Source organism: Carassius carassius, chromosome 12 (assembly GCF_963082965.1).
Source record: "Carassius carassius chromosome 12, fCarCar2.1, whole genome shotgun sequence".
Classification (NCBI taxonomy): domain Eukaryota; kingdom Metazoa; phylum Chordata; class Actinopteri; order Cypriniformes; family Cyprinidae; genus Carassius; species Carassius carassius.
In genome coordinates this window covers 23,529,488-23,556,193 of record NC_081766.1, presented here as the reverse complement: position 1 = coordinate 23,556,193, position 26,706 = coordinate 23,529,488, and the positions used below count along the sequence as shown (strand labels likewise).

At 37.3% G+C, this 26,706-nt stretch overlaps 1 protein-coding gene across 2 annotated transcripts in view; it reads left to right on the top strand.

Moving 5' to 3' along the window:
• Window positions 1–486: 486 nt before the first annotated feature.
• The window catches only part of sdr16c5a (short chain dehydrogenase/reductase family 16C, member 5a), a 179,919-nt gene continuing 153,699 nt past the window's right edge, over window positions 487–26,706 (top strand). The window contains exons 1-5 of one of the 2 annotated variants that reach the window (XM_059563935.1): window positions 487–622; window positions 787–860; window positions 1,096–1,435; window positions 19,648–19,779; window positions 20,892–20,991. In XM_059563935.1, coding sequence (XP_059419918.1) covers window positions 1,115–1,435; window positions 19,648–19,779; window positions 20,892–20,991 — 553 coding nt within the window. In that variant the 5' untranslated portion in view covers window positions 487–622; window positions 787–860; window positions 1,096–1,114. Of the gene's footprint in view, window positions 861–1,095; window positions 1,436–19,647; window positions 19,780–20,891; window positions 20,992–26,706 lie in introns of both variants that reach the window. The other variant, XM_059563934.1, reaches the window with a different exon arrangement.

Sequence of the window (26,706 nt, the reverse complement as noted above, 5' to 3'; positions counted from 1 at the left end):
GTGAAAACTGAATTGTTGATACCAAGAATCCATATCCTGCGAACGAATAAAAGTCAATTCGGCTTGCCATAATAGTCTGACATTGTCTTGTCAAAGTACTCACTGTAGGTATTGTGCCCATAACACAATTTAGTTTATGATATAAGCTACAATACAAGTTAAAACTTAATAAGAATTAATTTAAACTTGTGATTTCTTATAAAGTCTCAGCTTTCAAATCTTACTAGCGATATCGCTAGCTATTAATATTCTGACACTGGTGGCTAATTAAGCTGTCAACGTAATGTTAAAAATGACCAAAAACATCCAGAAAAAAATAAATAAATAAAAATGCTGAGTCATACCTGTGAAAGATAATACCCAGAGATTTGTTTTTATTATTGTGTGACGGTTTGTAGATGTTCAACGAGGGGTCAGATATGTTTTCTTCTGTTCTGATATAAGATTTAGAACTGCCCGCTCCAATATGGTGTCGACGTTAACGTGCTGTCGAGCGGCCAATGAGGCGTCTAGGTATTAATACGTCTTTTACTTCAGAGGTGTTAGTTTCTGAAAACCGGCTCAAAAGAACGATTCGTTCGAACATCACTATTCCGTAGATCTACTCCACTGTCTGAACTAGGTAAACTTCAGTTAACCATTATTGGTGAAATAGAGTGTTTGGCGTCCGTCTGCTGTGGTCTTTCCAGAAGTTTGAACTTGAAGAGGAGGAGAGGGTAGTAACGTCATTATCAAAGTTTGTGCGAGTCCTAACGTTAGCCGTCTTTGAGTCCTGTTAATTTGAAGGACCGATATTTATTTACCGACTGCGATCTGCACGAGAACAACCCACCATTCGGGAACTTTGTATCTAACACAAGGTAAACCGTGTTGCAATCTTTAATATGTCTGCTTTAGATTTAGATTCTCTCTCTCTCTCTCTCTCTCTCTCTCTCTCTCTCTCTCTCTCTCTCTCTCTCTCTCTCTCTAAACAGTTTCTACTTAGGTTTTTAAAATTATCAGTTATCTTCTTAATCAGCATGTTTCTGACCACTCGGGTCTTCCGCAGTCTTTTTCACACTGTGATAAACTGTCTTTCTGTGTCATATTCATAAGGCCAGCTGCAAGTCTCAGAATGAACTTTCTCTTGGAGACTCTTCGGTTGATAGTGTTAACCATATACTATCACATTGAAGCCTTCATAAAAGTCATCGTTCCTCAGAGAAAGAAAGATGTGTCTGGGGAGATTGTGCTCATTACTGGGGCAGGTAGTGGTATTGGCAGGCTGATGGCCCTCGAGTTTGCCCTACTGGACGTCTCACTGGTGCTTTGGGACATTAATGTGGATGGTTTGAAGGAAACTGCAAAGCAGGTTAAAGAAAAAGGAGCATCGAGGGTACATTACTACCAGTGCGACTGCAGTGATAGAGAAGTGGTCTACCGAGTGGCAGATCAGGTAAGCCAGGTCTAAACCTGTTGCTATTTTTTTTTTTTTTTTTTTTTTTCTGGAATGACAAGTATTTAATTTAAAACCATACGAGTTCTGGGTGCTTTGCTGAATATAATTTGAGTGATCTGTTGAGTTGTATATTGTAGACAATATAATTTTATTATAAAATTACTCATTAGGGCTGCACGATTAATTGATATGGAATCGAAATCGTGATTCCACAGAAGCTGCGATTTTCATGCATGTGTATATATATAATTTTTTTAATTATTATTTTTTTTTAAATTAAGTATATTTATAATGCAGTGACATTATCACAGTTAAGAATACTATGAAATATGTTGCATGCCTTAGAAGTCACAATCTCACAGAAGGATTTATTTGAAACACTCGACTGATATTATGAAGTGAATTTGGAGTAAAAACATGTTATTAAATGTGGTTTTTTCACATGCTTTCAGATGGAACAACATTTACTACACAGCTGATACTATTGCTGATTACAGAACTGGCTTTCCTAACAAATGCGCATGACAAGCGCATTCGATTAATCGTGCAGCCCTATTACTCATTATAGAAGGCATTGGAACGCATCTCTGCATTACCTTTAAAGAGGTCATAAAAAATAAATGTGCTTTTTGCAAACAAAAATAAAGAATTGCAAAATACAAATGAAATGGCGCAAATACATATTTACCATGGCTATATCTACTAATTTATTTGCAACACTGTTTTTATTATGTTTAAGTCAAGTTTGAGCTTGCCATACCATTTTTCCCTCTCACTTTCTTGCACTGTTTTGAGATGGGGGTGGTGTCAAGGGACGGGGCCCCAATGCCCCCGCCGATGTCATCGTCCATCGCTATGTTTCACTGTAGACATCGTCTGATGCCAAATTTGAAGACATCAAATATATATATATATATATATATAATTCTTGTATTTAATGCATAAACAAACCCACGTGACCATAGCAACTTGAGATTATCAGAGATTGATAAAATATTTGTATCCATCCCATAGTCCATTGATGGTAAATTAATACAGGTATGGGACACCGTGACAGTGATTAAATAATGACAAATGAAATTTTGGTGTGATCTATCCCTTTAATGACAGTCGCATGTATAATAGGCCTACTCTCCCTTTAAAACCTGCACACATCTAATCTGGAGGCACGTATATGTTTTTCTCACAACTGTTTACTTTCATTTTAGACATAACCAACTGATTCTACATTTAAAACTTGTGTGTTTTGAAAGTATTAGCGCAAAACATAACTTAGTTAATAATCAGGCCCTGTTTGACAGGCTTTAGCGCGCACATTTTAAAGCACACGCAGATAATGAGAGAGTAACTCTATCTCTAAGTAAATGATTGCTGTGAATGCATGTGGAGTTGTAGAGTATATGACAAAGTAGGGCTGGGCGATATGGACCAAAAAATATATCTCGATATATTTTGCTATATCTCGATATGTGATGTATAAAATAACCCCCCAAAAACTACTGTAAAAACAAATATGCCAAATATTACATTTTTAGGGCCCTATGAAATGTTTTTTTTTCTTCACCATATGTTTTATTGTTACCTAATTATGTGTTTTAGCATGTGTAATTATTTCAATGCATAAAAACAATTTAATTTGTTATTCTTTTCTTAAAATAGCCTTATGTGAAATGTTTTTTCCCCTCTGAAATTTGTATTTACATTGTATGTGTATTTACATTTTTCTGGTTATCAAATGAAGGCATAAAACATTCATTTAATTTATCTTTTAATTATTGAAAATTAAGCAAACTTTATTTTTTGGTAAACAAAGGGGATTTACTATTAAAAATAAAACATGGAAGACATGTTGTGTGATTATTCCTTAAATTATGTTAGTTTCATTTTAATAGTAGTAGTAGTGGGCAGTGTACATTCTGCTGAACAATAGTAATAGATTTCTGGCAAATACTTTTATTTTGACGGGTTACCGTACCTTTACAGTTTTGTGTATGTGATACTACAGTCTTTGATGTGAAATATGACGGTAGTTTTACTCAAATCAAACTGTCAGATGCTCGTGAAGTGACTCTCAGTGCATTTCTGGAGATGATGTTCATGTGTTTACATCCTAATTTAGTGAGAAGACAGACGTTGAAATTACCGCGAGCTTCACACGCTTCCGTGTGTGTAATAAAACGAAGAAGCGCTTCTGCGCCATTCGTTAACACAGACAGGAAGAACATGCAGGATTCATATTTAAATAGACTTTTCCAGCTTAATATTTACAGATATTAGTCCATATCACAATTTGATGTGAGTGCAATGACCTACTTTTGATTAATTCATTGAACATTTGACAAATTCCGTGACATTCCACGTTAAACTGTAAATTCCGTTTTAATGACTGGATTCCGCGATTCCGTCCACGTTTTCTGCATCGCGGAAATCATAGGGCCCTACAGTAGACATCTGACTGCTATTCGTCCGACACCTTAAAACCGAGGTATCTCCATATAATGGAGCCAGTTGTCCTTTTTTTAAGACGTTCTGTAGCCTCCGGTCTAGTTGAGGACGCCGCCATGTTCAATGAGACAACACGCGAGGGGGGGGGGCAAAATCAAGGAGGCGGGAGTGTGCACAGCACAGAGAAGGCAAACAAGCAAAGTGGTGGAATCAGAATTAAATATAAACAATATATCGATATATACGATATGTCAAAATCCATATCGTAAAAAAATATCTCAATATATTTTAAATATCGAGATATCGCCCACCCCTATGACAAAGGCGCCAGAACTGCAGCTGATAGAATGTGCGCTGTAGCACGATACTATGATATTTCTTCAAAAGCAGATCATGGAGACATTTTTATTGCCCACGACCAAATATTGTTACATCGCACATCTCTAGTGGGTCCTAATGCCCCAGTATAGTGACGGGGACACTATACTGTCAACAAGCACAGTCTTTCGGATGAGACGTTAAACTGAGGTCCTGACTCTCTGTGGTCATTAAAAATCCCATGGCACTTCTCGTAAAGAGTAGGGGTGTAACCCCAGTGTCCTGGCCAAATTGCCCCCTTGTCCTTTGTCAGTCATGGCCTCCTAATAATCCCCAACCATTTGATTGGCTCTATGACTTTCTCTCCTCTCCACCTGTAGCTGGTGTGTGTTGAGCACACTAGCGCCATTGTCCTGTGGCTGCCATTGCATCATCCAAGTGGATGCTGCACACTGGTGGTGGTTATATATATATATATATATATATATATATATATATATTAGGGGTGTAACGGTTCACTAAATTCACGGTTCGGTTCGATACAATACACTGGTGTCACGGTTCGGTTCGGTAAGTTTTAGATACAGCAAAAAGAAAAAATTAGCAGATAAATTTCCTTTTTCCATTTTTATAAAAATGTTTTATTTATCAAAACTAACAAAGTATGTTTTTTTTTTTTACATTGAACAATGATGGAGCTATTCTTTACCCATCTTCTATGGTGTTTTCTTAGCAGCATACTGTATAGAACAAAAACAGCTCCTTATAAAAAAAAAATGAAAATGTTATATTAGTTATGAACAAATACAAAGATGTAACTTTTTATATGGAACTCTATAACTCTTTATATTGAGTGTGTTTTTACTCAATTGGTTCTCTATAGGGCTTATGTTTTTTGGAACAAAGCAGGAATTACGGTCTGTCTGAAATGGGCTCGTGAAGGAATATTGTAACGGGGCTCAATTACATTAAGCATGTTCTTAAAACCTACGTTTTCCACTACAGCACAGTTACTCATTGCGCGGCTCGTCAAGCTATAACTGGCGGCTCGCATAGTAGCTTACAGTATCACACTGCCACTTGCCTTCAGAGCATGTGAGGCGGGAGCGAGCGGGGAGCGCGAGCGGGCGGATCTTGGACCGAGTGCAGAGCGGCAATTTCAAAAGGACGGTGGACGGAGCGTCGCATTTCCCGCTCCAATTTTGCTCTGCTCACACCACGAGTCTGAAGCATGCTCATTCAAGCCTGACCCTGAATCCATTAGTCTTGCACAGTCATCAACAGTAGACTATTTTCAAGCAAAACTCGGCTCAATAATGGGGTTCAAAAAGTAAAATGAGAATTCATACAGGTGTAGCCTATCAATATAAGTCGCACTAAGACTGCTTTAAAACTTTCACTGAGACCTCAAACAGAAAGCACAAAGCCTGTCTTTAAATTTGATTTCGTTTTGTATTAATTGCAGAGGTGGAAAGTAACGAATTAAATTTACTCGCGTTACTGTAATTGAGTAGCTTTTTTGTGTACTAATACTTTTTAAAGTAATTTTTTAAATGTGTAATTTTACTTTTACTTAAGTATATTTTGTTTGAAGTATTGTACTTCGCTACATTTTAAAACACATTAATTACGGAGTAAAAAAAAAAAAAAAAAAAAAAAATCGCTCCCTGGAAACTACGTCAGTAAATAATGGGCAGGAGGGCAAACTGGCGCTAAAGTCTACAAGACTAAAGGCGATATTGTCTACAAGACATTGAGGACACAGTTAGCGATGTATGGTATTTACGTGCCACAGTAGTAAACAATGCCACAGTAAGCTAGTGTCTGTAGTCTCTACACTTTTCAATAAATTTTGACTTCCTGCTTATTATGACACAAAATGACGATTTTTACGTCATAATAAGCAGGAAGTAAAACACTTAAATCCTTATTGCTCCCATCTCAGGGAAAAACAAAGGAAAAATCCATGATCATTATAATTTATGACTGGGTTTCTAACAATACAAAGCTAAATGCAAATGGGTGAAGTGATCCTTTAAGTAAAATTTCATTAATGTAATGGTACTTTTACTTGAGTAGAATATTTTTGTACTCTTTCCACCTCTGATTAATTGTATCTTAATTTTAATCAAGGTTTCATCAACCAATTGTCTGGATTTAATAAGAAGAAAATAGATAACCACGATACGAAGGAGCCGGTGTGAACCTGGAGTTTTGTCTCATGAATGAACCGAAACTCAGCGTATAGCCTACTTGCCTCACAGACCCGACAAATAGGCTATATATAAAGATTGAAATGTCTACTTTTAAACAAAACAATTCAAAACGAAAGAAAACAGACTGCTCTCCCTCCCGTATGAAATGTGCATTTCTCTCAGGCGCATTCACTACTGCGAAGATCACGAGTCAGCATCTTTCTAGACGACAGACATAAAAAAAATTAAATGTCTTCTGCTATATTTTACATATTCATAATCATTAATTTTGCCGGTTCGTTGTGACAGCTTTTAGGTGCCCTTAAATGTAACATGAATGCATCAGCACTGAAAACATAGAGATTTTTTTTTCTTTTGGGGGCATTTTGTTTGACATGCATGCCAGCTTTCGCTCATCCCACTATTAAAGTAAATCTGTTCTTAAACGAAAATGTATTGGCCGTGTTATTTCTTTTTTGTGGGATGTCCAATTTATATGTAGAAATGCACATTTGCAAAGGTGACTTAGTATGTTGTCGTAAAAGTGGCTCGCCTTTTGATTTTGCTCTGCCAATGTGGTTCTTGTGAAAAAAATAGTGAGGATCACTGCACTACAGAGTAAGGCGCTCGCTCACTCAGTACACGCTGAAGGCTCGTTGCAAAATGGCTTATGCGTTTAACAGACCAGAAATAGAAGATCCTCCAATAACCAACAGGTCTGGTGTTTCGGTGCACTTTGGATTCCCTGTTAAACGCATTGGCCATTTTGCAACGCGCCTTCAGCCTGTATTGCTGAGTGAGCGAGCGCCTGACTGAGTAGCCTAACATAAACATATAAGTTGGTGTTTTTTTCTTCTTCGGGGGTGTCAGGGGCGTTGCCTGTTACGTCGTTTGGGTTATTGGGCTACCTACGTTCGATCCATAATGCGTACCGCGTACCGAACCGAAAGCCTCGTACCGAACGGTTCAATACGAATACGCGTATCGTTACACCCCTAATATATATATATATATATATATATATATATATATATATATATATATATATATATATATATAGTTAGCCTATATAATGTTATAATAATAATAGCCTAATATACACATTTATTACATAAAAAGACACCATCAATGGACTATGGGATGGATACAAATATTTTATCAATCTCTGATAATCTCAGGTTGCTATGGTCACGAGGTTTTGTTTATGCATTTATGCATTAAACTCGTGGCCTAAACCAAAAAAACTAAACCAAAAAACTCTCTTCAAATTTTTTTTTTTTTTTATCTTACAGTAAAAATGTTTTTATCTTATTTCTTAATTTATGCCAGGAGTTATGTAAATGAAAAACGAAGTCGAGATCGATATGAATCTTGAGTTGTAGACCTTTTTAATGATGTAAGTTATAGTATATGAAGTTGATTGCATTATTTTACATTGAAACTAGCAGGAACTCTGAACTAATGTAAACAAAGAACACTTCTGTGTGCTGGCATCCTCCCACAAGTTAAGAGATTTTAAACAAACACTGTTAATACACATTTAGTTAACCAAATGAAATGATACACATTTTAATGCTATAAAAGTGTGCACATTAAGAGGGAAAAAAAGCAGATGTTCATGTTAACAACTTCTTTAACTTGAGCAAATGCTGCTATTACACACATACATTTGTTAATAAAGTTAATCAAATGAAAACCATGCATATTTTAATGCTAGTGAATAAAAAGAAACAATCCACCCTGGATCAGTGAGCTGCATCTCGGTCCGATGACATCACTTCCAGAGAGGCATGTTGTACACAGCCTCGTCCCTTGACTCCACCCCCATGTCAGAACAGTTCCAGAAAGTGAGACACGCAGAAACATGAAGCGCAAAGGGAAAAATGGTATGGTAAGCTCATACTTGACTAAAAGGCAAAATAAAAGCAGCATTGCAAATAAATTAGTAGATATGGCCATGGTAAATATGTATTGCAAAATCATTGTTTTTGCGCTGTTTCATTATAATATTTTACATTTATTTTTGTTAGCAAGACTTATTTTCTTCTTGCAATACTTCATTTATTTGCTATTCTTTATTTTTGTTTGCAAAAAGCATATTTATTTTTCTCAATACTTTTACTCCTTTGCAAATATATGTGGCATTTTATTGACTCCATAATAAATGACTCACTTTCCTCAGCGAACGACTCACGTTCCTCACGCAGCGAACGACTCACTTTCCTCAGTGAACGAATCACTTTCCTCACGCAGCGAACGACTCACGAAGCGAATGACTCACTTTCCTCAGTGAACGACTCACGCAGCGAACGACTCACTTCCCTCACGCAGCCGGCGACTCACTTTCCGCAGCCGGCGACTCACTTTCCGCAGCTGGAGACTCACTTTCCGCAGCCGGAGACTCACTTTCCTCATGCAGCAGACCACTGACTCATCTCTTCATGTAGGGACCAAATATTATAATTATATATTTATTAGCCTACTTATGAAATTGTATGAAAATACAGATGTTTAGATTATAATTCAGGTTTATTTAATTTTTTTATTTTTTACAAAATATAGATTTTTTTTTTAAATGTCTCAGTACATATAGCCTAGTGACTACAGAAAAAAGTTAACCATGCATTCATAAATTTGCAATAGGCAGTTATTTCATTTTATTGAAATGTACACATTTTTGAATATTTAAATATTATATCTAAATATTCTTTTGGATGTAATATAGAAGTCACTAATTATAACAAGGTAACTAGGATTTACACAAGCTCCAGTCTGGATCAAGAACACCTGAGAAGATGATGCTGACCCTCAGAGGACCTCAGATGATGCTAACCCTGAATCAACAAACAGAACTAACAAATATTGCTACAAGTGTGACTGCATCATATTATTAATTATTAATAATATTAATAATGTTCATCATCTGGCTGACTACGTCTTGTATTAATTTTTCTGAAAAATCCTGTCATACGTGCACAAACTGACAGTCACCACTTACAAGCTATTACTAAATATTGTTGAAACATCATTTTCTGTAAAGTTTGTTTGCTTTGTAACGATTTGTATTGTAAAAAGCGCTATACAAATTAACTTGAATTGAATTAATTATAATATTCGGTCCCTACATGAAGAGAGAGTCAGTCTGCTGCGTGAGGAAAGTGGGTCGCCGGCTGCGTGAGGAAAGTGAGTCGTTCACTGAGGAAAGTAAGTCGTTCACTGAAGAAAGTAAGTCGTTCGCTGAGGAAAGTGACTCGTTTGCTGCGTGAGGAAAGTGATTTGTTCGCTGAGGAAAGTGAGTCGTTCGCTGCACGAGGAAAGTGATTCGTTCGCTGAGGAAAGCGAGTCGTTCGCTGCGTGAGGTGAGTGTGTATACTGATGCACCGCCGGCCTATCAGTGGTAAACACAGTGGCTACTGGCAATTGTACGGTGAATTCGACCAACAAGTCAGTAGCCTTATTTTTGGACCGGTCCGCACGCTATATTTATGTCTCCACTGGATGCAACAAATGCCTAGTTTGTAATGGGTTTTATTGTTTTTGTATTGTGGTGAGGGGTGTTACATTTCCAACGCATGATTGAGGCATTCGTCCAATCCCAATCCACTGGATAGCTGGCCAATCAGAGCACACCTCGCTTTTCAGACTGATGAGCTTTGTAAAAAAAAAAAAAAAAAAAAAAACACTGTGACGAGTGGGGCGGGGCCGAGGGACATGGGAGCGAGGCCGGTGGAGTGATTGGAGATGAGCTACACCTGTTCGACCCACCGGTCTCGAGGCCCACGGAGGAGATGGAAGGATATAAAACTGGAGCGACGACAATGAAGGACGAGAGAGGACCAGGCCTGGGCTTTTAGTTGTGTTTTGGTTTTTATTTGCGTGCACCAGTCGTCCGTGAGGGGCTGGTGCGCTGTTTTGTGTTTATTTTGCTTTATTAAAATGTTGTTTGATTGTCCGCCAGTTCCCGCCTCCTTCTTCCGGATGAATATGAAAGGTTGTATCATTACAGTGGTGCCGAAACCCGGGAGAAGGAGGGACGCGCTGCTGAAGATCCCTCGCCGCTGTGGTGAATCCGCGGTGCCAACGAGCAGGCGAGGAGTGTGCCGCCATGGACGCTCGAGGCGGTGGGCTGGAGCAAGTTGCCGGGGACGGGCGAGCTCGCTACCGGCCGCCCACGATGTGGAGAGACGGCTGTCGTCCGTGAGGGAGCGGAGGAGTCGGCGCCGTTCGCCAGGTGGCCGGAGTCTGCTGCCATCCGCCAGAACGGGGAGGAGCAGGGAACGGGGGACTCCTGCCGGCTGCCCAAAACCAGAGGAGCCGTCGCCGTCCACCGGGCGGCGGAGGAGTGTCGTGCCGTCCGCCGAGGGCCATCCAGTGCCACCGCCAGGCACCGCGGAGGAGATCGCCCAGCTGGTGGAGGGCCAAACAGCGGTGCGTCTGGGAACCGGAATTTATTTATTTTTTTCCTCCTCTCTCCCCTCTCTCGTCTCTGTCGCTCCTCCTTCCATCTCCTTTTCTCTCGCCTCGCCTGTCCTACCCCCAGGTTCCCGCAGGTCCCCGTGAGCGGTCCCCCCCGGAGGGGGGGGGGGGGGGGGTAGAGCGCAGTCTCGGGAGTACCCCCCGGCCTGCGAGGGGCGATGGGGGTATGTGACGAGTGGGGCGGGGCCGAGGGACATGGGAGCGAGGCCGGTGGAGTGATTGGAGATGAGCTACACCTGTTCGACCCACCCGTCTCGAGGCCCACGGAGGAGATGGAAGGATATAAAACTGGAGCGACGACAATGAAGGACGAGAGAGGACCAGGCCTGGGCTTTTAGTTGTGTTTTGGTTTTTATTTGCGCGCACCAGTCGTCCGTGAGGGGCTGGTGCGCTGTTTTGTGTTTATTTTGCTTTATTAAAATGTTGTTTGATTGTCCCCCGGTTCCCACCTCTTTCTTCCGGATGAATATGAAAGGTTGTATCATTACAAACACGTTTCAAAAGGTGGGGCATAGAGGAGAAACAATAATGTACAGTATGTGAAAAATAAATGTATATATTTTTTTACCTTAAACCGCATAAACACATTTCATTACACCAAATACACGATTTTCTTTTTAGTAACATCATATGACCCATTTAAACTCACTTGTACAGAAACTATTATACAACCCGAATTCCGGAAAAGTTGGGACGTTTTTTAAATTTTAATAAAATGAAAACTAAAGGAATTTCAAATCACATGAGCCAATATTTTATTCACAATAGAACATAGATAACGTAGCAAATGTTTAAACTGAGAAATTTTACACTTTTATCCACTTAATTAGCTCATTTAAAATTTAATGCCTGCTACAGGTCTCAAAAAAGTTGGCACGGGGGCAACAAATGGCTAAAAAAGCAAGCAGTTTTGAAAAGATTCAGCTGGGAGAACATCTAGAGATTAATTAAGTTAAATGATATCAGGTCTGTAACATGATTAGCTATAAAAGCTTTGTCTTAGAGAAGCAGAGTCTCTCAGAAGTAAAGATGGGCAGAGGCTCTCCAATCTGTGAAAGACTGCGTAAAAAAATTGTGGAAAACTTTAAAAACAATGTTCCTCAACGTCAAATTGCAAAGGCTTTGCAAATCTCATCATCTACAGTGCATAACATCATCAAAAGATTCAGAGAAACTAGAGAAAACTCTGTGCGTAAGGGACAAGGCCGGAGACCTTTATTGGATGCCCGTGGTCTTCGGGCTCTCAGACGACACTGCATCACTCATCGGCATGATTGTGTCAATGACATTACTAAATGGGCCCAGGAATACTTTCAGAAACCACTGTCGGTAAACACAATCCGCCGTGCCATCAGCAGATGCCAACTAAAGCTCTATCATGCAAAAAGGAAGCCATATGTGAACATGGTCCAGAAGCGCCGTCGTGTCCTGTGGGCCAAGGCTCATTTAAAATGGACTATTTCAAAGTGGAATAGTGTTTTATGGTCAGACGAGTCCAAATTTGACATTCTTGTTGGAAATCACGGACGCCGTGTCCTCCGGGCTAAAGAGGAGGGAGACCTTCCAGCATGTTATCAGCGTTCAGTTCAAAAGCCAGCATCTCTGATGGTATGGGGGTGCATAAGTGCATACGGTATGGGCAGCTTGCTTGTTTTGGAAGGCTCTGTGAATGCTGAAAGGTATATAAAGGTTTTAGAGCAACATATGCTTCCCTCCAAACAACGTCTATTTCAGGGAAGGCCTTGTTTATTTCAGCAGGACAATGCAAAACCACATACTGCAGCTATAACAACAGCATGGCTTCGTCGTAGAAGAGTCCGGGTGCTAACTTGGCCTGCCTGCAGTCCAGATCTTTCACCTATAGAGAACATTTGGCGCATCATTAAACGAAAAATACGTCAAAGACGACCACGCGCTCTTCAGCAGCTGGAAATCTAGATAAGGCAAGAATGGGACCAAATTCCAACAGCAAAACTCCAGCAACTCATAGCCTCAATGCCCGGATGTCTTCAAACTGTTTTGAAAAGAAAAGGAGATGCTACACCATGGTAAACATGCCCCGTCCCAACTATTTTGAGACCTGTAGCAGAAATCAAAATTGAAATGAGCTCATTTTGTGCATAAAATTGTAAACTTTCTCAGTTTAAACATTTGCTATGTTATCTGTGTTCTATTGTGAATAAAATATTGGCTCATGTGATTTGAAAGTCTTTTAGTTTTCATTTTATTCAGATTTAAAAAACGTCCCAACTTTTCCGGAATTCGGGTTGTAGATCGAGTGATCGATCGATAGATAGATAGATGGATGAATGATGAATTCTGTGCACTTGTGGGACACTGACGAAATCCATCCATCTGAATCACTCCTGAATATTTTGATTTTCTTTTCACTAAAAATTCTCATTCAGATTCATTAATCATTTGACAACTTCTGTAGGTAAGTAAATACCAGCAAGAAACCGACTTTTTCCGACTTTCATAAATGTTCAGTTATTTCTGCCTCCGCAGGCTCCATGTACTTCTCAAAGATAATTTACACTGTAAAAAATGTACTGTAGAATTTACAGGATTTTACTGGGAAAAAAGTTGCCAATAAAATCCTGTAAAAATGATGTTAATTGCTGTAAAATGGATTACAGGACATTACTGCAAAGCAAATTACAGTTAATTGCTGTATGTGGAATACAGTAGTTTGTAGTATTTTTTACAGTAACATTGAATTTAACTTGTAGTTTATTTTACAGCACTATTTTGTAATTTCACTAAAGTACAGTATTTACCTGGCAAAAAAGTTGCCAATAAAGTCCTGTAAATATATTTTACAGCATTTATTTGTGATTTCATTAAATTACAGTATTTAACTGGCAACTAAAGTTGCCAATAAAATCCTGTAAATACCCCTAAATACAATATGATGTTTTAATAATTTAACAATGAAACTGCTTTTAAGAATAATTTTAACAGTAAACTATAAAATACTGATATAAATGCATTATCATGAGCTCTATCTTTTCTTACATTTACAAATGAATAAAAATGAATAAAGTCAATGATGTTGCAAATAAGTATTTATTAAAACTGGCAGAAAGACATTGCAAGGCTTTTACTGGTAAAATAAAAATTTCAGTCTTTCAACAGTTAAAATCTTATCATAAAAATAACATAGCATCACAAATAACTACAAATACATGTAAAAAAAATAAGCCATATTCAGAGTAGAAGATTAACTTTCTATAAAAATGAAGGTCAATCAACAGAATTTGTATAATTTTTGTAAAAAAAAATGTTTTAAAGAAAATGTTTAAAATAAAATGCTGGAATCAACATTAAATCACAAATTCTGTTGTTTGAGCTTATGTTCTATTAAATTAAGAATATTCCTGCAAGAGACAATTTAATAAATACATACTTAAAGTCCATCAACTTTCTGAGATGAGCACACACATGAGGGTTGTCCCTCTTCTCTGAGACTTTTCCACTTGTTTTGCCTCCATGTGTCCGTCTTGTATCCAGTGTTGTGATTCCAAGAAAACATCTGCACATAAAAACAAGCAGAAGCATCAGGATAAAGTTAAGTATTAAATGAAACTAGCTCAATAAAATAAATGTCAAAATGCCACTTATACAATACAATCAGCATTTACCAGTACTTAAAAGGTTACTCCACCCCAAAATGAAAATCTTGCCATTAATCACTTACCTCAATGTCGTTCCAAACCCGTAAAAGCTTCGTTCGTCTTTGGAACACAATTTAAGATATTTTGGATGCAACTGGGAGGATTGTGACTGTCCCACTGACTGCCAAGTAAATTCCTTCTGTCAAGACCCAGAAAAGTATGAAAGACATCATCAGAATAGTCCATCAGTGGTTCAACCGTAACGTTATGAAGCGACGACAATGCTTTTTGTATGAAAAGAAAACAAAAATAACGATTTCTTCAACAATTCGCCTCCTCTACGCATCAGTGTAGCACCATTTTGGAGAGTATCTGTTGGACACAAACTGCAGCTGCTGTTCTGTGTCAGCTGGGTCACATGGACACGCTTTCTATGTTTATTTATGCTTTGATTTGAACAAATACAAAAATAAAGTCTTTGTTGAATAAAGTTGTTCTTTTTGTTTTCTTTGCATACAAAAAGTATTCTCGTAGCTTCGTAAAATTACAGTTGAGCCACTGATGGCAGATGGACTATTCTGACGATGCTTTTCATACTTTTCTGGGCTTAGACATTGTTAATTGTTTGGCAGTCAGTGGGACAGATGCAAGCCTCCCGGTTCTCATTCAAAATATCTTAAAATGTGTTCTGAAGACGAACAAAGCTTTTACGGGTTTGAAACGATATTAATCACTGTTAATCACGTTAACAGTGATTAATGACTAAATTGTCATTATGGGGTTGAGTAACCCTTTAAACTAAATAAGTAACCTTTTTCGCAAATGAAATTACTTAAGTAAAACTTGTTACCTTGAAAAAATTCAAGTGTGCAAAAGATGCCTGGTCCCGGGACGCCAGACTGAAGTTGTAATAAGACTCCAAATCCAGCTACAAAGTTGAGGTATGAATTCACAACCATCTGACCCTCAAATAGTCAAAAGCCAATGGGTGGACCTGAAATTAAGAAATATAAGCAATAATGTAACCTACAATGCAGTATTTCAATATAAAATTTAATCTAAATTACAAGTTTATCAAATTATTTAAAGAATTAATACATTACCTAATAAAATCAGCTTCAGAGTCTTGAAGCATCAAACATTTCTCCACATCAGCTGCTATTCTTTGCACCTACAAGACATAAAGAAAATAATCTTGTGATTTCTTTAAAGCATTTACATAAATGAGACCAAAATTAACACCGAAAATGCCATATATTTTAGAATAAACAAACTATTATAAATTATATAAATTATAATTATAAATTATAATATTACATTGTAGAACTGTACCACCAATCAAATTAAATAATTTACAGTGCAAAATTACAACTGTGTAATGACATTAATGTTTTACATTAATTTTTGAAAATACAATTTTTTGGAAAAATGCAATGATACTTTTTAAATGTGAAACTAATCCACCATTAGGTGGCAGCGAATAACTTAATGAGTGACTCAACTGAGTCATTCATTGAACCGATCCGTTCAAAAAGCTGAATCATTCAGCGAAAACAACGCTTAGTTTTGATTTGAGAATGAGCAAAATAGTTTTGATTGGATCGTTGTTTGGAACTATTTTAGTTAGTGAAATAGAACAACAGTTAATATTGTGTCTAAAAAAGTAAGTAACTTGTTAACTAATTGTTTATTGAACTATGTATTTGCAATCGTGATACTCACGCAAACAGCTCACTTGTGATGTTATATCATATGTTATAAATAAACTCAACAGTTGAACATTTACCTCATGTATTTTCTGTGAATTTATGTGTGCGGTTAAGCTTGTTTTGAAGTTGAATGAAACGTTAATATAATCAGAATCAGTCTCTCGTTTCGATGCTTCCTCAGTCTTTTTTTCTGTTTTCTGTTTTTTTTTTTTTTTTATCAGGCTAATTTTTCCAGTCGGGCATATAAAGATGTCTTTCACTTATTATAGTAAGGCGCACGTCAATATGGGAAAGTTGAACACATATAAACAAATGAACACATATAAACAAATTAAATTTCACATATTTTGCTGTTTGTCAGTTATTTCGAAAGATAACGTTAGTATAGTTACTATGACAATCGTTCGCATTGGGCTTTATGATAAAAGTTAGGTAAACACTACTTTAAATGCTCTCAATAAGAAAATGTAACTTCCAAAAATTGAGATCCAAATCCAATCCAAAATCCAAAAATTACCAAGCCCACTTCTCTAAATGTCAGGATAGGAGGCTATTGTGACATGATATCGCTTATACATTAACTCAAATAAATATAAAAAGGATTTACTTCTCAAGTATAATTAAGTGAACTTACCAGGAATTATGAATAAAGCCTCTAATCTTCAATCGTTCTCACGCTGCTCCAGTCGGCTGGGTTTCAGATTTGAATGATGCGCGCGCAATCCCATAATGCCACACTACAGTAAGTTAGTGTAAAAAGCAGGAACTACAGTGACAACACCTGCTTCTTGTAAATGAATTACAGTTGACGTGGAAATATACTGTTAACAACTGTAAAACCTTATTTGACCCATAATGCATTGCGAATTACAGCTGCATCTTGTAAAATGTTTATACAGTAAAATTATGTAAAATTTTGCTGTAGAAACTACAGCAATTTTTTACAGTGTACTGTCACCGTCCCACCTGTGGGACGCTTGGCACTCTTTTTTGTTGTTGTATTTTTCTCTATAAAATCTTTTAGTAATCATCATAAATCATATATCATTTGAAAGCTTAGAAGCCCAAGATTCATCCTGTGAAAACCATTTTGAAATCGGACATTGCTTTACCATGGAAATGGTACTTTAAAATCTAATGGCGGTCACCTCCCCCTTAGTGGGCAGGGCCAAGTGTCATAAAACATAATGCATTACGGTCCTCTAGAACCAAAACATTTTATAATCTTGGCAACAAACATATCATTGGAAAGGTCTGAGTCTCAGGATTCCATATTTGGAATATTTGAGATAGAAGTAAAATTCACAGAGAAAACTAGAGAAAAATTCATAAAGCAAAATTCAAAATAGTTTTGATGACTCCCGGTGGCTGTGTGTGGTATGACGCCCTAAATCAAATCTCACAGGAACCTCAAATTTGTTCATATCAACTTCAAATTTATAACATAACTTATTTAGACACAAGGCTTTAATTTTATACCAATTTTAGAGTAAAACCTGTTATGTAAAATATTTATAATAAATAAAATATAATAAAATTAATATAGCGCATATTATTTATAGTACATTTAAACTTCTATAACTTTTTGATACTTCAATTTTTTTTTAAATTCCACTTTTGCCAACATCTGCTAATTTTCTTCTTTCAAAAGAGACCAACCTTATGTTTATATTCCAAAGTTTTCATAAATTACAGCAATTTTAGTTTGGATAGTGCACTTTAATGCCTATTTAAAAAATGGGGGGGTGACAAGGGGTTAAAGAATAGGTCTATATGTATTTTTAATAGTGAATGACAAGATATCTTGATACTATGTTCTATCATTCATAATATTGTAAATGATACTCTGTATTGTACTGATTATTGTAAGATCTTTTTTTCCTTACAACAGAAACTGAAAGCACTAAAGTTGAAAAATCAACACAAAACGCATGTAAATACTTGACTAGTTTACACAACTCCCACAGGCATGGCATTCTGCTGTCATATATATTTGCATAATGACCTCTTTTTATTTATTTATATACTTGTATTAGTTTTCACATATAGTGTAAACATTTTACTAGTTAGACTTTTTCCAAAGACTTTTTCCAAACTATAATTCCTGACTAAATATATAATCAAGTGAAACATTATGAAGTTTCAATAAGAATATACAATACTATACCATTCAAAAGCTTGATGTAAATAATATAAATGTAACAAATAAATAACTGTAGGCTAACAAATGTAAAAACAATGCTGTTCTTTCAATTTATTCCCCCTAAAAAAACTAAAATTAATTTTAATAAATTAATAATAATAATAATAATAATTATAATAATAACAACAATACATGTTTTTTTGTAGAAAATAAGATTGTTAAAAGGATTTCTGAAGGATTGTGTGACTGGAGTAATGATGCAAAACAATTAGTTTGAAAGTCAGCTTTGATTGTTCTAATAAACTGTTTAACTGCTCCCCCAAGTGGATATTAAAGTATGTTGTGGGATAATTAAATATATTCTAAATAAACTACAAACATAAAATTATATAGATTTATTTTGTTCTCACATTCTTTCTTGTAACTCCTTCCTCTCAGTGGCACAGATGACTGAGAGGCTCATTATGCAGCTCATTATGCGGGCCTTTGTCTTCTCAGGTGTAAATCACAATGATATTCATGATAGTTGACGCCTACTCGCATATGACTTTTACCAACAAAAAGTGTCTTAGAAAATTTAAATCAATATATTGTTTTCTGTGAGTGAGTAAACAAGATGATTTTCACATCATTTAGAAAGAAAAATTCTAGGCTACAAGCTCCAGTTCTCAAAAATCCCGGCAACCATTGTTCTATATGTGTTTTATGGCCTTATTCAAGTGATTTAACATTTTTAGTTTTTCACTAACCACACACAACATTTTTTTTCTCAAAAATACAATCATGTACATGCATGCATTTCACATATTATTATAGCCCAGTTTGTGCTGATTACAGTGAGATTAGACTTTACCCATTTAGATACTTATAAGAAACTGAAAAAAGCACAAATGTCAGGGCATGACAAAACTTCTCCAGGCCCCATAAAATCCCCTTAGAATCCAGAGGGTTAACTATCCACATTATTTTTCAGTGTGGATGTAAATAATTTTTTGTGAATGGTAAGACTTCAGGTTCATTAGCCGCTATAGGGAAATAACGAGAACAATAACAGTGTACATTAAGCATTAAAACTATTTGCACTACATACCAGTGTGTTCATAATTAAGATACAATATTTAATACATATTAAAATAATATGGTAAGACACACCAATTTTTGTCTTATAAATTGTTTATTGTTTACCAGTTTATGGTACATTATAATATGATGCTATTTACATGACATTTAACTTTAACAAATGGTTAATTTGAGAACTATATATCGCAAATTATTTAACTCCTATTGATTATTTGTCCACTTTTAGGTAAAAAGTGAAATTGGCGATGTCTCCATACTTATAAACAATGCTGGCATTGTCAGTGGTAAGAGGTTCATGGACACTCCCGACGCACTTGTTGAGAAGACACTCAGAGTTAATGCAATGTCTCACTTTTGGGTAGGCTTTATATATTTTCTTAATATATGATGGCTAATTTCGCTGGTACCTGTGACCAGTGACAATAAAGGGCTACTAAATATATATATATTAGGGGTGTAACGGTACGCAAAAATCACGGTTCGGTACGTACCTCGGTTTTAAAGTCACGGTTCGGTTCATTTTCGGTACAGTAAGGGAAAGATATGCAAACATTAACTGCAGGTTGTTTATTACTATACACTTTAAAAAAAAATAATTTTTAATAAAATATATATAAAATAAAAAAAGAATAAGAAATAAAATACTGCTGCAAAGTTCTCCACTAAATAAAATACTCTGTCTCAAACCAATATCATATAATAAAATATAATGAAACGTATAAATAAATAACTAGAACCGTGCCGTGCCTGCTGCTGTAGGTGACAGGGAGACCGCCGACAGACCAGGCTCTTGTCTTCATGACAACTATATCTATACTTCATGTTGAGCATAAATATAAAGCCTACTGATAAAGGACACCGTCAACAGTATTGACGGCAAAATAGACTATGTTTGACAGGTGCAATATTTGAAAATTGATAATTAATTTAATTTAATTTAATTAATTAATTTTTTAAATTACATTTATATCTGAATTTATGTCAACCTATAGACTTTCAAACATCAAAGTGTCATGAATTAATATGTATTTGTGTACAAAATGACATATAAACATATTTTCCTATTCTTATTTTTCCTGGAAACGCTTCCAACACGTTTGCGTGTCACGTGAAAAATAGGCGTCGGTTCTAATTCTAGCTTGCACCACGCATCCAGTTTGTCGCCGGCCTTAGAATCAGCTGCAGGGCGGGATTTGCGCTGAACGCGGAGACTTCCGCCACTTGATATGTTCGTTTGGAAACACGAAAATGTACTTATGTTCCGCAAACAAAATATTGCATTCCGTCATTCGGTACACACGTGCACCGTACCGAAAGCCCTGTACCGAAACGGTCCGGTACGAATACACGTACCGTTACACCCCTAATATATATATATATATATATATATATATATATATATATATATATATTTTTTTTAAAGTTACTATTCTGTGTAAATGCTCATTTTTGTTTATGCCTCTATTTTAGACATATAAAGCATTTCTGCCTGCCATGACAGATAAGAACCATGGACATCTGGTCAGCGTTGCTAGTTCTGCAGGCTTGATAGGTGTCAATGGACTGGCAGGTAATGGAATGACCGGTGTCCTCTTTTTTTTGTACTCAACTGCTCTCTTACCTGATGAGCTTTTGGAACAGTGACAAATTCCTCCAGGACTTTGAGTCCATCAAACAACATGTTTGGCAAGTTTAAAGGCCATGTTGCAGGTTAACCACCACTTTCGATAAATGGGTACATAAATCACTCAAGATATGAATATCATTTTTAAAATGTCTCAAAAATAGTCTTAAATAACTGTTTTTTAAGTTTTTGGTATTAACGTTTTTTTATGCAACTCGGCGATGACGTCACGTTGGGGAGAAGTCGAGGAAAGGTAGCCTCAGTCTAGTATGATGCCGCGTTCCAGGCAACCCGTAACCCGTGTTTTTCCAACCTTAAACCCGTGAAAGTGCACAGGAACGGCAATCAAACTCGTGACTTCCCACCCGTGAACTCGTGTCTCGTACTAGATCGATGTACTCCGAGTTCCGAGGTCACACAGCACGCGAAACAACGAAAGCCCCTACGGATAATACTGCCTACAGATGCAGTTTATGCAAGTGGCATACGTTGAAAAAACGATTTTAGGTCAATGTACCGTTGCAATAAAAAATAATAATCTAGTTACAATTCCTTGCACTCAGAAAGTTTGGCGTAACTTGCCTGGAACGGTACAAAGTCGTTAGTCGTGGTATGAAATAGTGATTACAAGCTCACAACGCAGCATCAGAACTAACGTTATAGCGACTGACTGGGATGAGGAAGAGGTGGCAAGAGCCAACATGTATGATGACCTGCAGCTGTGTAATTTCGAACCTGCCAGACGTGAGAGGGCAAATGAGGAATTGCCAAGAACTGATGTCCGTCAAAGCTTATTAAATGCATGGTGCGAAGAGAATGAGTGGAGAGTTGGTGAAGTGTCCTGGTGAGTTGCTATCATTTAGCATCGCAGCAATGAGCACTGGAGCTAGTCTACGAGCAGCAGTGCACAATAACGACACACACACACACATATATATATATATATTATTATTATTATTATTTATTTTATTTATTTTTTTTTTTTTACTGTCATTGAGTAGCACCGAGTGAAAAAAATAAACGTTTTCTTTATATCTAGTGGCAGTGATCATGACGTTAGTTCAGATAAGTACCGGTAACCTTTGTCATAGTGTCGTAGAACTGGTAAACGTTGTCTTTGTCATATAGAAATAGAAGGCATCATGCTAGCTATATGGACGTTTCTAAGCGTTTATCTCTTCCTCCGGTGAAAATGTTGTTGCAAACGTAGCCGCGTGTGTGTCGCTGTGTTTGGCAGGTGCTTGTGTGGGTTCTGTCCCATGGAAACTGCGCTGAAAAGCTTGTGCTGTAGGGAAGTGAGTGCGTTTGGGTCGCTGTTGGTCGATATCTATCTATCTGTCTGTCTGTCTATCTATCTATATATGTAGTCTCTATCTATCTATATCTATTTATTTATCTATAATCTGCGCTATCTGAATACTCTCGTCTACTACTCGTCTCTCTCTAGTCACTCTCAATGCTCTCAAGGCGGGCTTTGGTAAATTCTCTCCCCAACGTGACGTGATGCAATGCATTATGGGGGAAAGGAGACCGCTGTAAGATAGTACCTACTTTTTCGTATTATATTCCGTTTTGTGATACCCAACAACTTAAAATACAATGGATAACAGTTTAAATGTTTATTACCAACAAGCAAATTTCACAAATTCGTAAAAAAAATTACCCTGCAACACGGCCTTTAAATGTTTTTAAAAGGTTCGCAGCAGACATGAATGAACATTAATACACAACTTGTAGATCACAATCTGTGTGTTTAACCCTTTATGCCCGAGGTGTCCCCACATAAAAAAAATATAATCAATTCACTAATCAAACCCCTGAATGAAATAACACAAAATAAGTATAATTTTAAAACTTCGAACCCCCCCCCCCCACACTTCGAAGTAGTGCAGAGTTATTGGCTGATAAATGACACACACAAACACACAAAAAGATTTGTGGGATTTACCTTAAAGCCCTATATCAAATGATAATTGTTTCTCATGGGGACTTAAGGGATTTTCACCATTTACAGGGGGTAGCCTTTGCGATGTTAAATTGCGAAGATCTTGAGTTTTCGTTAAAAGGCGTGTTCATGGCGCCGTGACGAAGTTCGATGTCTCGCCATGGGAATAAAAGATGTTATAACTCAGGCATAAAATGTCCGGTCTTCCCCAAACTTCACATGTGTGATAAGAGTCCTGGCCTGAACACATCTGTAGGCCAATATTCCATCGGGTGTGGCAAAATGGCTCGATAGCGCCACCTATACACTTTCAACATAGTGCGCCTCAAGCTCTGTTTCACGTACATGTACAAAAATCGGTACACACATGTTTGGTATGCCTTTAGATTAGGCATACCAAATTTGGTGTTGATTTGAAGAAATCTCTAGGAGGAGTTCGTTAAAATACAACACATGGAAATGACCAAAATTACACAAAATTTGCTCATAATATTAAAAATAACCGACTTCCTGTTGGGTTTAGAATTTTGCTCCAAGAGTCTTTTTTGTAGGTATTGGTGTGTTACATATGTGTGCCAATTTTCATGCATGTACGTGAAACATAGCTGGAAGGCTGTTGATTTTCTTAGGTGGCGCTGTTGAGCCATTTTGCCACACCCTCTTCTGAATCCTATATCAGACGAAAATTTTCACCAGGTTTGACACGTGTGCAAAGTTTCATGACTTTTTGAGCATGTTTAAGCCCTCAAAAATGCGATTCATTCCGGAGAAGAAGAAGAAGAAGAAGAAGAATTAAAGCTGCAAGCAGCGATGAACAGGCCCTCGCACCCGGGCTCACCGGCAGCGAGTGGCTTTAGTAAATAGGTGAACAGTGAGAAATATGCATTTAAACTCATAAATATAAGTGGAATATATCAATGTTTATTCCATATATGTGCCAATCTTTCTGTTGGCAGCAGGTGGCGCTATCATTATAATGGAATATTGGCCTTCAGATGTGTTCAGGCCAGGACTCTTATCGAACATGCAGAGTCTGGGGAAGATTGAACATTTTATGCCTGAGTTACAACAACTTCTCTTGCTGTGGCGAGACATCAAATTTTGTCATGGTGCCATGGACACGCCCTTTAACAAAAACTGAAGATCTCCACAATTTAACATTGCACAGGCCTTTAGATTAGATTGACCACAAAAAAATACATTAATGTCAAAAGATTTCTAGGAGTAGTTTGTCGCAATGTAAAACATGTCACTTCCTGTTGCCAGCAGGTGGCGCTATGACTATAATTGAATATGGGCATGTAGATCTGTTAAGGGCAGACGTCTTATCTAACATGTGAAGTTTGGGGCAGATTGGACATTGTATGTCTGAGTTACAGCAACTTCCTTTTTCATGGCGAAACATCGAAATTTGTCAGGCCGCCATGGACACGCCCTTTAACGAAACCTCAAGATTTTCGCAATTTAACATCGCAAAGGCCTTTAGATTTAACTGACCAAGTTTGGTGTTGATTTGAATAAATCTCTAGGAGGAGTTCTTTAAAGTACAACCCCTGAAAATGGCAAAAACAAAGCCAATTTTGCAGAGAAAATTCTTAATAACCGACTTCCTGTTGGGATTCAGATTTCGTACCAAGAGACTTTTTTGTAGGTATTGGTGTGTTACATGTGTGTACCGATTATTGTACATGTACGTGAAACATAGCTTGAGGCGCACTCCGTTGAAAGTGTATATGCACTCAGTTGAAAGTGTATAGGTGGCGCTATCGAGCCATTTTGCCACACCCAATGGAATTTTGGCTTTCAGATCTGTTCAGGCCAGGACCCTTATCACACATGTGAAGTTTGGGCAAGATCGAACATTTTATGCCTGAGTTATAACATCTTTTATTCCCATGGCGACACATCGAATTTCGTCACGGCGCCATGGACACGCCTTTTAACGAAAACTCAAGATCTTCGCAATTTAACATCGCAAATGGCTTTAGATTACACTGACCAAGTTTGGTGTTCATCTGAATAAATCTCTAGGAGGAGTTCGTTAAAGTACAACCCCTGAAAATGGCAAAAACAACAATTTTGCAGGGAAAATTCAAAATAACAGACTTCCTGTTGGGATTAGGATTTCGTACCAAGAGACTTTTTTGTAGGTATTGGTGTGTTACATGTGTGTACCAATTTTTGTACATGTACGTGAAACATAGCTCGAGGTGCACTCCGTTGAAAGTGTAAAAATGGCGCTATTGAGCCATTTTGCCACACCCGATGGAATATTGGCCTTCAGATCTGTTCAGGCCAGGACATTTATCACACATGTGAAGTTTGGGGAAGATCGGACATTTTATGCCTGAGTTATAACATCTTTTATTCCCATGGCGAGACTTTGAATTTTGTCACGGCGCCATGGACACGCCCCTTAACGAAAACTCAAGATCTTCACAATTTAACATTGCACAGGCCTTTAGATTATACTGACCATAAAAAAGACATTGATGTCAAAAAATTTCTAGGAGTAGTCTGTCGAAGTGTAAAATATGTCACTTCCTGTTGCCTATAGGTGGCGCTATGACTATAACTGAATATGGGCATGTAAATATGTTCAGGTCAGGAGTCTTATTAAACATGTGAAGTTTTGGGCACATTGGACATTGTATGTCTGAGTTACAGCAACTTCCTTTTTCATGGCGAAACATCGAAATTTGTCAGGCCGCCATGGACACGCCCTTTAACGAAAACTCAAAATCTTCGCAATTTAACATCGCAAAGGCCTTTAGATTAGGCATACCAACTTTGGTGTTGATCTGAATGAATCTCTAGGAGGAGTTCGTTAAAATACAACGCATGGAAATGACAAAAATGACACAAAATTTGCTCATAAAATTAAAAATAACTGACTTCCTGTTGGGTTTCGGATTTTGCTCCAAGAGACTTTTTTGTAGGTATTGGAGAGATACATGTGTATACTGATTTTCATACATGTACATGAAACGTAGCTCGAGGCGCACACCGTTGAAAGTGTATAGGTGGCGCTATCGAGCCATTTTGCCACACCCGATGAAATATTGGCCTACAGATCTGTTCAGGCCAGGACTTTTATCAAACATGTGAAGTTTGGGGAAGATCGGACATTTTATGCCTGAGTTATAACATCTTTTATTCCCATGGCGAGACTTTGAATTTTGTCACGGCGCCATGGACACGCCCCTTAACGAAAACTCAAGATCTTCACAACTTAACATCGCACAGTCCTTTAGATTAGACTGACCACAAAAAAGACATTGATCTCAAAAAATTTCTAGGAGTAGTGTGTCGAAGTGTAAAATATGTCACTTCCTGTTGCCTATAGGTGGCGCTATGACTATAACTGAATATGGGCATGTAAATATGTTCAGGTTCGGAGTCTCATCAAACATGTGAAGTGTGGGGCAGATTGGACATTGTATGTCTGAGTTATAGCAACTTCATTTTTCATGGCGAATCATCGAAATTCGCCAGGCCGCCACGGACACGCCCTTTAACGAAAACTCAAAATCTTTGCAATTTAACATCGCAAAGGCCTTTAGATTAGGTATACCAACTTTGGTGTTGATCTGAATTAATCTCTAGGAGGAGTTCGTTAAAATACAACGCATGGAAATGACAAAAATGACACAAAATTTGCTCATAAAATTAAAAATAACTGACTTCCTGTTGGGTTTCGGATTTTGCTCCAAGAG